The 17615-nt window shown below is 44.4% G+C and overlaps 1 protein-coding gene across 1 annotated transcript; it reads left to right on the top strand.

Moving 5' to 3' along the window:
* The first annotated feature begins 5204 nt into the window (after positions 1-5204).
* Positions 5205-6920, top strand: LOC109752864 (homeobox-leucine zipper protein ROC5-like). The gene is made up of 3 exons (XM_073506629.1): positions 5205-5479; positions 5560-5677; positions 6309-6920. The coding sequence occupies exons 1-3, from the start codon at positions 5205-5207 to the stop codon at positions 6570-6572; spliced, it is 657 nt and encodes a 218-aa protein (XP_073362730.1). The 3' UTR covers positions 6573-6920.
* The last annotated feature ends 10695 nt before the right edge of the window (positions 6921-17615 follow it).

Here is a 17615-nt window from a genome sequence, read left to right on the forward strand (position 1 = left end):
ATGTTACAAATACCCGAGGTGAGACATGTTGGCATTCCCGTGGATCAACAACTTGTCCACTATGCTAGTTACCTCGTTACCGGTATTGTTCTCTTTTCTCGTTATCGTGTTCCGGCATCCCCGTGATCAAATCACAAAGTGTCTGGCCAGACGATGATGGACACCGTAACACCGAGAGGGCCCAGAGATATCTCTCCATCGTCGGAGGAGCAAATCCCAATCTTGAGCTATCAAGTTACTTGACACACTTTTCCATGAACCCGTAAGCCGCCGTAATAGCCACCCATTTACGGATGACGTTTAACAAAACCCAAAGTTCATGAAGCAAGCATGAAGAAACTCGATACTCTCATGGTCTAAGAATCATGCAAACGTTAACCATCTCTGTGTTATGTACCAATAAACTTGTGACGAATGAATCTCATAGCATAACATCATGCCGGGTCAATTCAACACAAATGTTCTCTTAACATTATGCCCTCAAGGTTGCTGGCATTGACATGCCCATGATCAGGAAAACAGAACCATCATGCAACACTTGAGCTAGTCTTAGAGGCCAGACTAAGAATACTTCTTACCGTTTATTATTCCACACATGCATATGAGTCTTCCTCCGAGCCTCGTGGCTATTGCAGACTCGAGAACCATAGCAGTTATAGCATGGAACATAAACATAATTATGAACTCGGAGATAAATAATATCATTTATTATTGCCTCTAGGGCATATCTCCTACATAGCTCTCTTGACAAGAAATCATTGCATTGGGTGTCCTGGAAGGAGCTAGCTACACCCAAGTACAAGGGCGGGATGGGGTTCAGAGACCCGCATCTTTTCAATCTTGCTATGCTGGGCAAACACGGATGGCGATTCCTCACCAACCCGAGTTCCCTATGTGCAAGAGTTCTGAAGGGTCGTTACTTCCCCGACACTGACTTCATGAATGCTACTATACCAAAGTCAGCGTCGGCCACATGGAGGGCGATCATGGCGGGGAGGGAAGCCCTTCGATCCGGACTGATCTTTCGAGTGGGCGATGGCTCCTCCATATCAGCCTGGAACGATAAATGGATCCCAGGTACAATATCTATGTCTCCTATGTTTCGGCCTCAGCACAACTATTGAGCGTGTGTCTGAGCTTATTGATCCATCTAACTGGTCGTGGAGACAAGAGCTTGTTCGGAATAATTTCATTGCGCTTGATGCTGAAGCAATATTGAACATCCCTATTCGGCAAGGAGGTGGTGATGATTTTCTTGCATGGGCATTTGAAAGATCGGGGAACTACACTGTGAAGTCGGCGTACCGTGCTCTCGTGACTCAGAAAGAGCGTGTTGCTCTAGAGGAAGGGACGGCTACCGGGACCTCAGAGGATGATACATAGATGTGGAAATCCCTATGAATATTGAATGTCATTCCGAAGGTGAGAGTGTTCTGGTGGAGGGTTCTTCGTGGAATTCTTCCGGATGAAGCCACTCTTAACCATCGACATTGCAGAGATTCGTCGATGCAAAGTTTGTTTGGCTATGGATGAAAATCTGGAGCATGCACTCATACACTGTTCACATGCAAAGTGCTTCCGGGAGGAAGCGGCTGCATGGTTTCGCCTCAGATTGCCTCGTCTTCATCCAGACTCATGGGCGCGGGATATCACATGTGATCCTCGGTTTACAAACGATGACCGCGCCAAGATCACCACCATAATGTGGTCTATATGGCACTCCCGGAACCGGATCAAACACGGCGAAGAGGGAAGGAATCCTACGGCTACGATCAGGGCCACGAAGGAGGCGATCGCCCTTCTTCATCTACCACGGAGAGATGCGATGATTTTTCCTGGTTTCGGCTGGAGACCACCTGATGAAGGTGTTGTCAAGATCACCACGGATGTAGCCTTAAATTTGGCTGATGGCAGGGGCGGTGCGGGAGGGGTGGCTCGATCCTCTTCGGCGCTCCTGGGAGCTTCGTGCAAACCATATTTGGGTATCTCTGATCCCTTGATTATGGAGGGTTTATCACTGCGAGATGGAGTTCGGTTCGCTTCTCTTCGAGGTTTTTCGCATGTGATAATGGAAACTGATTGCTTGGAGATGGTGACGCTCTGGACAACTCACCACAATTCTCATTCAATTGTGGCTCCTTTATTAGTAGAGATAGGAGAGCTATGTAATAATTTTACTTTGTTTGATATTCAGCATGTAAACAGGTCAGCTAACGTCCCGGCGCATCTTTGTGCAAAGCGTGCTTGCACTCTGAATGTGACCGATAGCTAGCTTGAGGAAAATTTGAGGACAAAATAGGGAAAGAGTACCGCTTGCGCTAGCCTTCAGGTTTTTTACGTAGAAAAAATATGCCACGAAACACCACAAGCACAGCACTAGCCTGCAGGCTCCTTTTTTTAGGTTCGCGATAGGCTGCCTGAACTTGCAGAAAGTGATCGCTAGACAAAAGTGGGCTGGATAATTTGATGCCCAAGCAAGCCCAATGTGCGCCAGGTGCCCCCAGGTCATCGGCCGAAGCTGCAACTTTTAGTACCACCTCGCGGACGGAGCAGCAGCGCGGTGGGCAGAAGTCTATAAAAGGAGGGGTGGTTCCTGGTTCAGGTAATATCTTCATACAGTGGAGATCTTTCGTTTATTTTGGTTTAACTGAAAACCGATCGGTTTTAACCGAAAAACCGAAGGCTATGTGGTTTTTGAAATTGGAAACTCAAACTGAAACCAAAACCTGAAAAAACCGAAATTTGGTTTCGGTTTGGTTTTTTTGGTTTGGTTTTTGGTTTTCGGTTCGGTTTTGCACAGGCTGAGCTGGAAGCCCAGTATGATGGCCTCCCATGAAGAACACAAGACAAGAGACGACGCCTCAGAGTGGAACCCAGACAGAGTAGCTCGAAAATGCAGCAAAGGTGGTGGATCAGAAACAAGAAAGTACAATGTTCACGCACAATTTGGACCAATTTTATACTTTTCTCCACGGGCTCCTTAGATGTCTGAATACGAAGAGATTTTCCCCGTACATCATGCATTTTAGTGTCATTCTTGACGAAAAAACAGTTTTTTAATGAATTGTTAGTTTTTTTGGTGTTCGTAAGTAAATGTTTGCAAAGGACATCTCCTTTGGTAGCTTACAAAGGTGCGTTCATAGAAAATTAGAAAAGAATAAATCATGCATTGAATTAGTGTGTGTGTGTGTTGAAAACTGGAACTGATGCGTGTTTAATCGTATATAGATCACTATAATAAATCTATTATCAAATTAGTCTCAAACACCTCTCAACTTGGTTTTTAAAGTAGAACAGTGCATTTTGAAGACGAAACAAACATAGGGGAGAAATCTATTTGAAAATTGGACTCAAAAAACCTCTCAAGTTCGTTTATAAAGTTGAGCAGTGCATTCCAATGATGAAACAAACACGCTGTGAGTAATCTATTAGATACTCATTCGTGAATCATAATATACGCTTCTCTTCGCCGGCAACGGTTGTTGCTTAGGTGTGCTCGTCATGTGGGTCCTTAATTAACATGATGTCTTCCTTATTGTCTACTAAAACAAGTTTTGTTTGGCATCAGTGCGCGAGAAGCGATGAAGGTGGCGCGCCTTCGGCTCATTCCTGTGCATGTTGTCTATGGACCCAGATATATTGGTGTTCTTAGTGCTACAATGACAGTTGACGAATAGATCAGAAGTTTTTCCCACACAAAAAAATACTATGCATGTTGTATTTGTTGACAAACTCTTTATGTCCATGCATATCATTTTGATCTACAACATAATATGGATCTCTTCTGTTCTTTTCTATTGGTAATCTGAACCACCTGTTGTATATTGGCTTATTAATATAGGATTTTTTAACATATGCGAATATTCAATTAAAAATATGCTTAACGAGCCTTAATAATGCCCTATATATGGGCCGTGCGGCAACATTCAAAATCCATGGGATGTTAGCGTTATCATTGGATGCAAGTTATTGTTAGTGTTCTCTATTGTGTTGCCTTCACATTTCATGAATAGACCGAAAAAGTGCCTTACAAAACATATACTCTCTATGTAGTATTGGCAGATGAACCCTTTATGTCCATATATGTCATCTAGATCAAAAACATATTATGGATCTCAGTCGTTCTTTTCTATTAGTAATCTCAACCACTCATTTTCTATTGTATAAATGACATAATGTCGTTTTATCAAAATCCCAATATTCACTCCGTAAATATCATTAATGAGCTTTAATTATAACCAATATATAAGATATGCCCCAATTGTCAAAATCCATGATTTTCGAGCCTATATAAGGATACAAGTAATTGCTCGCATTAATCATGGGTCCTATAGCCTAAATTCCACATGCTCCCCATGGCTTTAAATTCTGATGATCATGGCTATTCTTTGCTGAATGAGTTAGATATATCAGTAGGAACGAAACAGCTTCCTGCCCTTGATCGCCTATCGAGGTTCTAAGGAAGACGACTACCGAAGTCAACGGTATTTCCTCAAACCGTTCATCAAGTAATATTTATGCAGTTTTAGTCTAATCATCCCTTGATCTTCAACTTCAAAAGTTAGGCACGGATTCTCCATGACATGTGTGATGGAATGAGTAGATACATGTAGAAAGTAGTGTTTCATCGTTTTGCTTGAGAGATGGCTAGCATCTTGCTATAAGGTAAGCTAATCTTCCAAAGGTAAAATATAGGAGATAACACAGATCTGATAATATTCATAGATCTGACTGTATAATTGTACATATGATGCTATTATTTATGGTTAATATGATTTCCCACACATAGTACATTTTAATATCTCGCTTCTATAATTTGTAGGAGTAGTTGGTGCTCATTTTATTGTACGTAGGTCCTCCTTATCTAAATATACCACATATATGGAATCTTTAGATAGATCCAAGTGTATGTACTTTTTTAGAAATTTTTGAAGTAATCAGCCGAAGGTAATCATGAATATACTATCGTGACGTCAAGAAAGTATGTCAACTCCTATGGACGAATTTAAATTATTTTTAAAGTGAAGTACCATCCGACTAATGTGGGCACAGAAACCTAAATGTAGTTGGGGATGTAGTGTTTTGTATGACGTTTCCTTCTATGTGGTTTCATCACTTCTACATGTTTTTTATAATATTAGTTTACAGTTGCCTTTAACTCTATATAGGGGAATAAACATTTTGTTTCATGACAACAGATCACTATGGACGGGGAGTGGCCGCAATACAACAGTGTTGTGCACAATGATCTTGACCCGTTCATGACAAGTGAACATAGCCACCTATTGCAGCACGACCATGGTGATGAGACATATGGTCTACTTGGAGCCACTGCCAACGTGGGAATGATTGATAATACCAATGTTGTTGCTGGAAACCAAGGAAACAACAATGTAAAAACCTACAGTGAGCAGAGGATGGAGACAAGGCGTACCAACTATCACCGTCTCCGCAGAGAACAGATCCAAGAACTTGAAGCGTATTATAATTACTCAATCATTGTTTCTTACCTATCGAAGATGATGTTTACTAATGCATTTTCATTAACGTCATCTGTAGTGTCTTCCGGGAAATCCCTTATCCTGATGAGAAACTCCGGAAGAGCCTTAGTGAGAGGCTCGGCATGAATGCCCAACAGGTCAAGTTCTGGTTCCAAAACCATCGCAGCAACAGTAAGGTAAATACTATTCTTCTCCATACTGAATAACATGAGATGTCACCACATGGGTCAGCTAAGACATGCAATTATGCAGATTTTTGCGGTTAAATAGTATAAACTCCAATGAACAAAGTAGCATTATTTGTCACCTGAACTCACAATGCCATGGGTGAGGCTTTTTGGCGCTCCCGCTCAATGGAGAGAGAATTTTAAAAATAATAGAAAATCCAGTTTTTTAATTCAAAAATATCTGAAGATAAGTTCATAAGTAAGTATATAGATGTGTGTAAAACCTAATTTTGAAATACGTTTTGATGTGAGTTGTACGAAAAATCATGTCTGTTAATAGTGAAGAGTACATGTGCTAGACATACATTGTTTTGCTATTTTTGCGTAACCATCTTAAAAATGTATTTCACCACGTAACTTTACACAGAACTAGTATTCATCGATAGGTATGTGCATATTATTGTCATGCTTTTTTTGAATTCAAATAATATGATTTTTGAAATTTTAAAATTGAGACTACATGAAGCTCGAGCTCCAATAGCAAATCCTACAATGTACTACGATGTTACCTCGGTGAACATGGGGTCATACTCTTATAATAACCGCTGAAATGATGCATTCACGAAATTAATAAATACAGGGCAAGACGCAAAGGCGGGAGACCACCACTCTTAAGTTAGAGAACCAGATGCTAAAATCTGACAGGCAAGCCATCATGTCGGCTATGGAAAATAGCACTTGCCTCAAATGCAGAGGGGCCGTGGTTCAAACTCAGGACACCTCAGAGCGCCAACGCTTGTTCAAGGAGAATATGAAGCTCCAGGAGGAACTTAGGCTTGCCGCCACCCATCTTAAAGAGGGTCTCCAACAAAATGGAATGTGGCCCCGATTGACCCGCAACTAACCACACTGTCTTTGGTCGTTTCCAACGTTATCCTGTCGCATGAACGCTAGTTTTGCTTGATTCCTACGCATGCGAATAATGCATCATGTTGTGTGTGTATGTGGACGACTTGGATGCTAGTTTATTTCTTTTGTAGGCTGTCATGGTTGCTTCGTGGGATGGCATGAGATCTAGCAATCATGGCAACAATGTATGGGTTGTGGAGTGAGTGGTTTTGGGATGGCATTGCCGTGAAGCTCAGTCCAATGCCCATCTTTTTATCTTCGACTTTGTATCCAAACAGATCAAGTAGAGTCAAAATAATTAAAAGGAGAAGAAGAATAATCAAAGCAGCATATTGAATGTCAGGCCATAATTTTCTATGTCTTCTAACATTTCTTCGCGTAAGTATTTCATTTATTGAGATACGTTTGTCAATGATCCTTTTTGGCAACGAAAAATGATATATGTGCATTGATAACGTTCCGGAGCCATTGAGGAAGTGGATCGCAATAGTCATCTACCTCACAAACTCCCCGTTATATGCACCTGTCGAGTCATGCGCGGAGCAGGATCAAGCGGACCCATAGTGAGCTACAGGTAGTGCAATATTTCGTGAAGGAGTCCATGGGGTCTTATCTAGTTTCGGATGGTCATATTGAATGTGTATACACACATTGCCAATAAAATTACACTTTGGACATATGTAGAAAGGTTAACACTAAGTTCAAAATTCTGATACTTAGCTTTGCTTATCTTACTGCAGCTGTCGACGAATGTAGTAATGACAACCCTTGTCCTTTGGGATGCACTTGTCAGAGTAGCATTGGAGGATACCAGTGTGCTTGCTGAGTAGAAAAAAAACTGCAAGTCAATACTTGCAGCCCAGATATTGTCTTGATACTAGGTAACACAAAGGGAAATGAGATTTTATCTATCCCTCGACCTTCAAGTAAATTGAGATTTGCTTTTGTCTAATGTTTAAATAAATTTCATTGTCATACCTCGTAATTGTCCTAGATGAGTTCTGAGATTTTACCACATAAGAAATAAGCCATACCGTCTGAGTTATCTGCCTAAACAAGTAATCATGTACATGCAATGCACGTAGATATTAGACAAGATAATAATTGCATTAGTCAATAGTATTGGGTAGATATTAACTGCACATTGATATTAGCCGGGATATAATTACTTGATTGGCACTAACACTGATATTAGGTTGTCTACTATTAGAGGATTATGGTGTAAAACATGTTTAGCTCTAAACACGGAGGCAATAAAGACAATTGGATAGACCAGGTTGAACGCTTGAATTAGTTTGATATCCACAACTTTCCCTTTTTGTATAGGTATAGATGATGCAAGAACGAAATGTATGGCTTGCAGCAGAGCTTATTTCCATGAAATTAACGCAATCTACCCTTTCTTTTCTTACGTGACAAAACAACATATATAGCTATTCTGTTACCCTACTTGAACTGATGGTTTCAGGCGGTTGTACTGATGATTTTTATCTAGTCGAACTGATCGTCTTTCCGTCGGAATGAAGCGCGTAATATATCATTGGAAAGCTCTTGACATCTACATTATAAATATATAGGAATTTTTTGGCAAAATCATCAAGGTTTAAGAGCAATTTTGAAAAAAAAACATTTTTTTCAAAACCGAAAACGCGAATCGTATATTGGACTCAATTTTCAAACGGTTAGAAAATAAGATGGCGTTGGAAAGCTAGTAAAAATCCGCATCTTCCATATATCTACTGTTTTTCCAAATTATATAGAATTTAAAAAACTGTGAAATTCTGAGCGAAACGTATTTTCACGAATTTTAGCAAACGGTTTGTCAAATTTGATTTTGAACGTGATTTCTTTAAAATTTTGTCGAAATGGGGCAAATAATATACTGTTGGATAGCTATCGAAAATGCGAAACTTAGTCGTGTTGAACGTTTTCTCAATCACTTTTATAAGAACAAATCTTTCAATCTCTCACGTATATATATCCAAAGAGAAAAAAAACTCACATATCAATGACCTAACTCTTTCAATCTCTCATGTATGTCTCTCTCAAACTCCCACATCCCTCTAAAACTCTCACAGAAAAATCTGGCCAGATCCATGGAACAAATCTGTCACGTATATCTCTCAAACTCTCACGTCCCTCTCAAACTCTTACATAGAAAATCTCCCCAGATCCATCGATGTTGCACGTGCATTGTCCAGCGCCCCCTCTCGATGTGGTCCTCAACCTCAGGTTCCAGCGGCCAGCGGCGCGTGATGAGATGGAAGGAAGAATGCGCTACATGGATGTATATCTCTCAGGTAGTCAAGCCCTCATCTCTCCCGTCGACATGAGCATGAACTTATGGCCCTGACATGTGTCAGTTCTAGAAAAAAATTTGTGTCTGGGTCTGATTGAGCTACAAGTTGCTAGATTTTCCTTTTCATCTCTCACTATACTTGGTTGATCATATCAATGGTGATCCCGGTTCACGTGATTTTGTTTCCTTATACTAATATAAGATAAGATTAGTTCCATCAACAGAGATTCCTGACGTCATATGCCTCTCATCCTTAACTGGATATGCTTTCTCTATCCCTGCAAAGAAAATAAACTCCAAGATTGATTCGCGTGTCATGCTTCTCCCAGAAGACTTCATCAAGCTTCAAGTTCAACAATGCCACATGCTGCCAGCCCGTTCCATGCAAGCAGTAGCAGCAGAAAGGGAGGAGCTTCACCATCCACAGCTTCGATGAGGGCGAATTAATCACCAGCTATGAGACTCCTCTCAACTGCTACGTTACTCCTCTCAACACAACAGAATATGTTTTTGAAATTGAAAGCAATAAAGAGATTGAACTCAATGATTCTCTTGCTTGAGGTGCTCTCTTATACAGTTTACAGGAGCACCAGGCCATGCAACTATGTCCATCTCCTTGACGTGCAAACAACGCTAGGCTGACGAACCAGATCTTCATGTTGGGTAAACTTCAAAGTTCAGGTTTAGGTTTTTAGATGTCGATAGGTTTCAGTTTGGTCAGTGTTTTTCAGTTTCGTCAGATAAGCCTGAGCTGCGACTCGGTTTTAGTTAGAGTTTTTAGCGGCGCCCTGACCCGATCGTGGGATGGCACGAAAGCACGGTCAAGGCGCCATGGCGGGCGAAGCGCGAGGGGCGCTGGGATGGTGGCGTCCACTACTCGCACGAGCTCCGCGTTCCGTTGTAATTCGGTTGGAAAACCTCTGAATAGAAGTGCAGAAACAGAAAAGCTGCGGCAAGTGAGCAGCGCAAAGACTCTCTCCCTCTTCACACTCACTCTCGTGTAGAACTCCGGTGATCGCCGGAGCCAGAGCCGTCGAGGTCTTCCTGACAATTGGTATCAGAGCCCCGTTGCTCGATCACCTGTGGAGATGGCAGGACCTGACAGCCCGGGGAAGACAGTGGTCGATTCAGGGAATAGTGGAGGCGGCGGCGCCATGGTTGTACACCAGCGCGTCGTCCACGACACCGGCGGGGCCTGGCCCATGCTGACGCGCACTAACTACGCGGATTGGGCCCTCCTGATGCAAGTGATGCTGGAGGCGCGCCAGCTCTGGGTCGCCGTCAACGACGGGACTCCGGAGCGAGAAACAGATCGCACGGCAATGGAGTGCCTGCTGCGATCGGTGCCGCCGGAGATGGTGTCCACACTCGCCGTCAAGCCCACGGTGAAGGACGCTTGGGGCACGATCAAGACAATGCGGCTGGGCGTGGCGCGTGTTCGCGAGGCCAAGGCGACGTCTCTACGCCGCCAGTACGAGGCAATCAAGTTCAACAACGGCGAGGGCATCGACGACTTCGGTATGCGCCTATCCTCTCTGGTAACTCAACTTGAGCTGCTTGGTGACAAGATTGGCGAGCCCGCCGTCGTCCGCAAGTTTCTCTCGGTCGTCCCCAAGGCCTACTCGCAGATGGCCTGTGCGATCGAGACACTGGTCGACCTCAACACTCTGGCGCTCGAGGAGCTCATCGGGCGGCTGAAGGCCGCCGAGGAGAGGTATGATCTGGACGGCGCTCCCTCCGGGGGTGATGGCGGCGGTGGCAAACTGCTCCTCATGGAGGAGGAGTGGATCGCGCGTCTGAAGCTGCGTGAAGGGGACAGATCGTCCAGCAGCAACAGCCGTTGCCGTGGGCACGACAGAGGGCGCGGCCGCGGACGCGGCGGTCGTGGCCAGAACGGCGGCCGTGGCACCAGCAGCGGGGACAAGTCTAAAGACATCTGCCGCTACTGCAAGCGGGCGGGGCACTGGGCGCGCGAGTGCAAGGCCCGGCTCAAGGAGCAGGCGAATCTCGTCCAGGCCGGCGGTGAGGATGAGGAGCAGAGCCTGCTGATGGCCCAAACCTGTGGGCTCTCTGACCACAACTCTGTCAGCGCAGACGCCGCGCCGGTCCACCTCGTCGAGGACACTGTCCAGGTTCTCCTCGGGCATGAGGGGAGCGGCGGCGCCGGGAGCGGCGTGTGGTACTTGGACACGGGCACATCCAACCACATGACTGGCGATCGCGCCGTTTTCGCCGAGCTCGACACGGCTGTCACCGGCACCGTCAAGTTTGGGGACGGCTGGGTCGTCAACATCGGCGGTCGAGGAACCATCCTCCTGGCGTGCAACACCGGCGAGCACCGCGCGATCACGGGGGTGTATTACATCCCGCGGCTGCGCTCTCACATAATCAGCCTGGGCCAGCTCGACGAGAGCGGCTGCGCTGATCCAGAACGGCGTCCTGCGCGTGCGCGACCGGGAGCGTCGCCTCCTCGCCAAGGTACAGAGAGCACCAAATCACCTGTACTCTGTTGCGTTACGGATCGCGCAGCCTTTGTGTCTTGCAGCGCACAGCGGTGGTGACACGGCGTGGACCTGGCACGCGCGCTACGGGCATCTCAACTTCGACTCTCTGCGTAAGCTAGCGCGCCAGGACATGGTGCGCGGCCTGCCCGTGGTTGAGCATGTGGATCAACTCTGCGACGCGTGCCTGGCGGGCAAGCAGCGGCGCATCGCGTTCGCACAGCAGGCCAAGCACCGTGCACAGGAGCGACTGGAGCTCGTGCACGGCGACCTCTGCGGGCCTATCTCGCCAACGACACGGAGCGGGAAGAAATACTTCCTCCTACTGGTGGACGACGCCACCAGGTTCATGTGGCTCGTGCTACTCGCAACAAAGGACGAAGCCGCAGCGGCGATCAAGCGCGTACAAGCTCTCGCGGAGTCTGAATCAGGGCGCAAGCTGCACACTCTGCGGACGGACCGCGGTGGAGAGTTCACGTCTGGCTCATTCACGGCGTATTGCGCCGAGCTGGGCGTCAGCAGTCACCTCACCGCCCCGTACTCACCGCAGCAGAACGGTGTGGTGGAGCATCGTAACGGCACGGTGGTGGGCATGGCCTAGAGTCTTCTGAAGGCCAAGCGCGTTCCCGGTGAGTTCTGGGGCGAAGCGGTCACGACGGCAGTGTTCCTGCTGAACCGCGCGCCCACCAAGAGCCTGGACGGCGTGACGCCATTTGAGGCATGGCATGGACGTAAGCCGAACGTGCATTATCTGCGCACTTTTGGGTGTGTAGTGCATGTGAAGGACACCCGCCCTGGACTCAAGAAACTCGACGATCGCAGCCGGCCGATGATCTTCGTCGGCTATGAGCCCGGCACCAAGGGCTACAGAGCCTATGACCCAACAACTGGGCGCGTGCACATCACACGCGACGCCGTGTTCGACGAAGGGGCGCACTCGGACTGGGCAAGAGAGGAAGGTGCCGTGAACACGTTCAGCGGGGCCGACACGTTCGTGGTCGAACACCTGGTGAGCAAATCTCCAGGGGCGACATGTAGGGTAACGGAGCGGAAAACAAAAAAATTCCGACCTACGCACCAGCCCAGGACCACTATGGAGAATGCATACATGGTTTGATCTTTTTCGTTACCAACTTGTAGCGCAGCGGGAAGTAGAGTCGACGACGATCGGCGGTGCAGATCCCCGCAGCTAGGATTTACAACCTCCCAACCGCGAGGATGTATACCCTCATCTGCTCCTCAGACAGCCCTCAGGGAGGCGGTCGAACAGCCCCCCCGGACGGTGTCGCGGACAGCCCTTCGGGAGGACCTTCGAAACTCGAACGGTCACTCGGACAGCCCTTCGGGAGGACCTTCGAAACTCGGATGGTCACACGGACAGCCCTTCGGGAGGCACTCACTAACTAATACCAAAACTACGATCTCTCTACAGAGTTGCACACATACGGTGTCATCTATCCGGCAGGGCTTCGCCGTCCAGAACTAGTTCCTGCCGGAACCCAGACAGCCTTTCGGCTCTACGAAACTATTTCGCGGGGAGGGAGAGAGAAGCCAGATCATTGCATGGCACTTGTATGTGAGAAGGGATGAGGTTTGGGCTGCCCACTCCTCCTCTATTTATAGGAAAGCCAAGGGGTAGGGATGGCTCACAGAAACCCAAAATGCCCATGTAAATGTCACACATGAAGGGCATAATGGGGAGGGAAGTGGAGCTCCATGGAGCCCCACACATGTGGCCGGCCAACCCCCTTGGGGGACCCCCATGAGGAGCATGCTTGGCCCCCAAGCCCTTCTAGAAGCCTTTTGGAAATATCCCAAAAGGTGACTCACCATAAAATATCCCAAAAAGCACTTTCACTATTCACGACGACATTTGTCAGCTCTGTTCGAACTGAAAATATTTGTGTGGGCTTAGAACATTTCCAGTACCCACGAAAATTATTTTCAACGCGTTCCGAAACAATTCCGGTTTAGTGATTTTCATCTGCGAAAAGCATCTTAAGTGGTTCCGGCAGCTCCAGAGCATATCCGGTTATTATCCCGGAAAATTCCAGAAAGCTTCTAGAATGATTCTGGCACCCTCCAAGAATTATCAGGCTTGTGCCGAAACCAATTTGACTTTATGGTATCCCCTGAAACAACTTTTCAGTTTCATCGAAATTCATCCGATGACCTCTTTCTGCGGAACCTTTTCCGCTCTCCGAAATTTTTCCGGTGTCCGAAACATTTTCGGTGATTTTCTCTCAGACTCCTTGTCTAGTATTCAGCAGATAGATGACCCTTAAGCGTGTGACCCTATAGGTTTGGTGAAGTATAGACATGACTGGAACCCTTTCCGATCAATGATCAACATCGGAGCCGTGGACACCCATATTGACCCCTATACCCACATGAATAAATATTCGAGTGAACCTCCAGTTGCCGTGTGCTATTCCTGTTGCTTCGTGATATGTTACAAATACCCGAGGTGAGACATGTTGGCATTCCCGTGGATCTACAACTTGTCCACTATGCTAGTTACCTCGTTACTGGTATTGTTCTCTTTTCTCGTTATCGTGTTCCGGCATCCCCGTGATCAAATCACAAAGTGTCTGGCCAGACGATGATGGATACCGTAACACCGAGAGGGCCAAGAGATATCTCTCCATCATCGGAGGAGCAAATCCCAATCTTGAGCTATCAAGTTACTTGACACACACTTTTCCATGAACCCGTAAGCCGCCGTAATAGCCACCCATTTACGGATGACGTTTAACAAACCCCAAAGTTCATGAAGCAAGCATGAAGAAACTCGATACTCTCATGGTCTAAGGAATCATGCAAACGTTAACCATCTCTGTGTTATGTACCATTAACTTGTTATGAATGAATCTCGTAGCATAACATCAATCCGGGTCGATTCAACACAAATGTTCTCTGAACATTGTGCCCTCAAAATTGCTGGCATAGACATGCCCATGATCAGGAAAACAGAACCATCATGCAACGCTTGAGCTAGTCTTAGAGGCCAGACTAGGAATACTTCTTACTGTTTATTATTCCACATGTGCATATGAGTCTACCTCCGAGCGTCGTGGATATTGCAGACTCGAGAATCATTGCAGTTATAGAATGGAACTAAACATAATTATGAACTCGAAGATAAATAATATCATTTATTATTGCCTCTAGGGCATATCTTCTACAGACTCCCACTTGCACTAGGGTCAATAATCTAGCTTATGCTAATGCAATTCACACCTGTGGGACACCGGTGTAAATATGCTTCGCTTGTGGTATAGCCTGATGTCCAACGGATCTGACGACTTCAGTTCCGTGTGTATCTTTGCATGTCCTCGCGTTTTCATGTTTTCACAAAATTCATATTTTGTGTGGACTTGGCTTTGTATGTATGTGAATCACAGGTCGAACCTGGATTCCTCAGACTGAGTTATGGAGCAACTACCTGCAGTAGTGTCCCATTGTCAAAAGCCATCTTGGAACTATACTAAGTTCATGAATGAACTATTTGATTCAACATTTTCTTTGTCGCTTCTAAAGCGTCAACATACTTAGCCCTTGTTATAGAATTCGCCACAGTAACTAGTTTGAACAAATTCCAACTAACTGTGCCACCACATTGTGTGTTACACAAAACCCTTAATTTAAATCGAAAATCGCATGGAGAAAAGATGAAGACTGTATTGATGTAACATTTTACAACGAACTCTTCATGATCTCTGCTTGCGAGAAAACCATGTCATCAGTACTTACTCTAGTACTCTGTGACATCTTTCACTGTTGTCCCATGATCAGTAATTTGATCACTTTGGTATCCATACTCGCAACACCTTGGGAGTATCGGACATATCTGGTTGTTTTACATACCATGGAATACATGATTAATCCAAACACAAAAGTGTGTGGAATCTGCATCATGTGTTTTACTCATCAGTGTTTTGGGACACCGAGTCTTGCAAAAACTCTTTCCATGTGACTTTGGCAAGAATCACTCCTTGGCGTTTTAAATGCTAAATTTTTTAGCATCTTGTCAATATGTATTCATTGCTTAGCCCCATTAGGTAAATCTATCTCCATATATCATCATGCCTAATATTGAGGCTATTTAGCCTAAGCACTTCATCAAAAAACTATTTTCAAATGAAGTCCTAATTTGTGTCAAGAAATTTATTTCCAATTACCAATGTGCCAAGCACATAAGGTTTTTAGAAATATTATTACGCTCCCACTTACTTTCTTGAATTACAAGCATCTTCATTACCCATTGATGAAGTCAAAACCCCTTTGACCATTTCATCAAAACACGAAGATTCCAACTCCATTTTGCTCTCTTTTGTCCATTGCTGGAACTCTGAAGTTTGCATACCTACTAGCATCCTCTGGATTGACAAATTACTTTGGACTGTATCATATGCAAGTCCTAGCTTTCATTTCCATCAGATGGGAATCCTTTTATAATCCATGTTTCATATCTCATGATTGAAATATGTATTAATTGCTAGTTCAACCCGAACCGACTTTAAGCATCCCTACGATGAAAACAACCTGATCGTAGTCAACTCTTGAACTTGTTATTTCAACAAGTCAAGCTTTATGGATAAAACATTTTATCCGTATCAGTTTTAAGTTCCATAAATATTCGTTAGACTCTAAGTATTCCAAAAGGTGTATCAAGGTTTTAATCTTGAATCACTTATATGGAAACTAACTCGGGTTGTATTGGCATTTAGCCAATTCCGGAGTAAGGGCCCATCAACGCTTCCTTGTGTATCGTAGGTATAATGTTGTCTAACAACAATATCTCATTTGCGCACCTGAGAGGTTTGCACGAGCCTTGCCTACGTGGTTGAGCTGCAAGTTCGACCGAAGTTCATACATTTTATTGTAGAGATTTCCGTATCAGTCGCAGTAGGAAACTCTGGAATTTCTTCCAAGGTCTCTTTCCTTTGGTTTGATGAAGACACTGTTTATCTCGTCGAGTTGCACTATTCTCCCACTCACCTTTTAGAAAGAACCATTCTCTTTTAAAGCATACCGTTCTTTGTGGCTAACCTATTTGCCTCGGTATAGTGAGGGAGGAATACCCAATGACTTGGGATAACCTACAAAGTACCACTTGTCTGATTTGGAATAGGTTTGTAACCTTTTACACAAGCCCCATATTCCAAATGTTAAGAAAAGATACAACATGGTTGGGCGCAACATACCATGGCTTCATTTCAACAGACCTGATGAAGCTCTTTTCAGTGTAAAAGCCGTAGTCTCTAAAGCATCACTCTTTAAAAGGGATAATGACAAATTTATTTATGCCATCTTTGATCTTACCATGTCATAAATGGTTCGATTACATATTCACGGACTTTCCACTTGAAGTGGTGTTCCGGGAGGTGCAAGTTTATGAAACCCCTTTCACAACTCATCAGACATTCGCTAAACATGTAACTCAAATATTCCTTTGTGCAATCAAATTGTAGAAACATAATTTTCTTGTTACAATAACTTCTACTTCATTTTTGAGAACCTTTCGAATGATTTCAAAAGATCCAGACTTACGTCTCATCAAGTAAATATCCATATATCTACTTGATTCATTTCTGAAGATAAATAAATCCACTACTAACAACACTTATCGGACTACACACATCAAATGTATGATCACTAATAAGTTTGTTGTTCGTTCCTTATGGCCTGTGAACGATATTTTAGTCACTTCACTTTTCGGAGGAAAGTTGCAAGTGTCAGATGATTTAAAATCAAAAAGACTTCAAAATCCATCATAATGGAATTTTCCATGCGGGTTTCTCCAATGTGACCCAATGTAGTGCCACACTTGTGTGGTATTCTTTTAGTCTTGCGACATTTAGCGTCAGTGTTATGGATGTATCATATTACCCTCAATATTCATAACATACGTCCCATCGATGATGGAAGTATGGCCCTTATGTTATTCATAATACTTAACAATAATTGTTGTTTTTATGAACAACTCTTTTGCAACAAACATTCTGCAATGGGCTAGAGTGTATGAAACTCTAAAATGAATTATGAAAGTAAACCCAGAGGTATTGTATTATTATCAATATTCATAACATACATCTCATTCATAATGAAAGTATGGCCCTTGTGTTATTCATAACATCGAACATAAAAAGTTCTCTTATGAACAACCTGCTTGCAAGATACCTTATGCAATGGGATAGAGTTTGTAAAACTCTAAATGAATTATGAAAATAAATAC

The sequence above is a fragment of the Aegilops tauschii genome, chromosome 1 (genome assembly GCF_002575655.3).
Source record: "Aegilops tauschii subsp. strangulata cultivar AL8/78 chromosome 1, Aet v6.0, whole genome shotgun sequence".
Lineage (NCBI taxonomy): Eukaryota > Viridiplantae > Streptophyta > Magnoliopsida > Poales > Poaceae > Aegilops > Aegilops tauschii.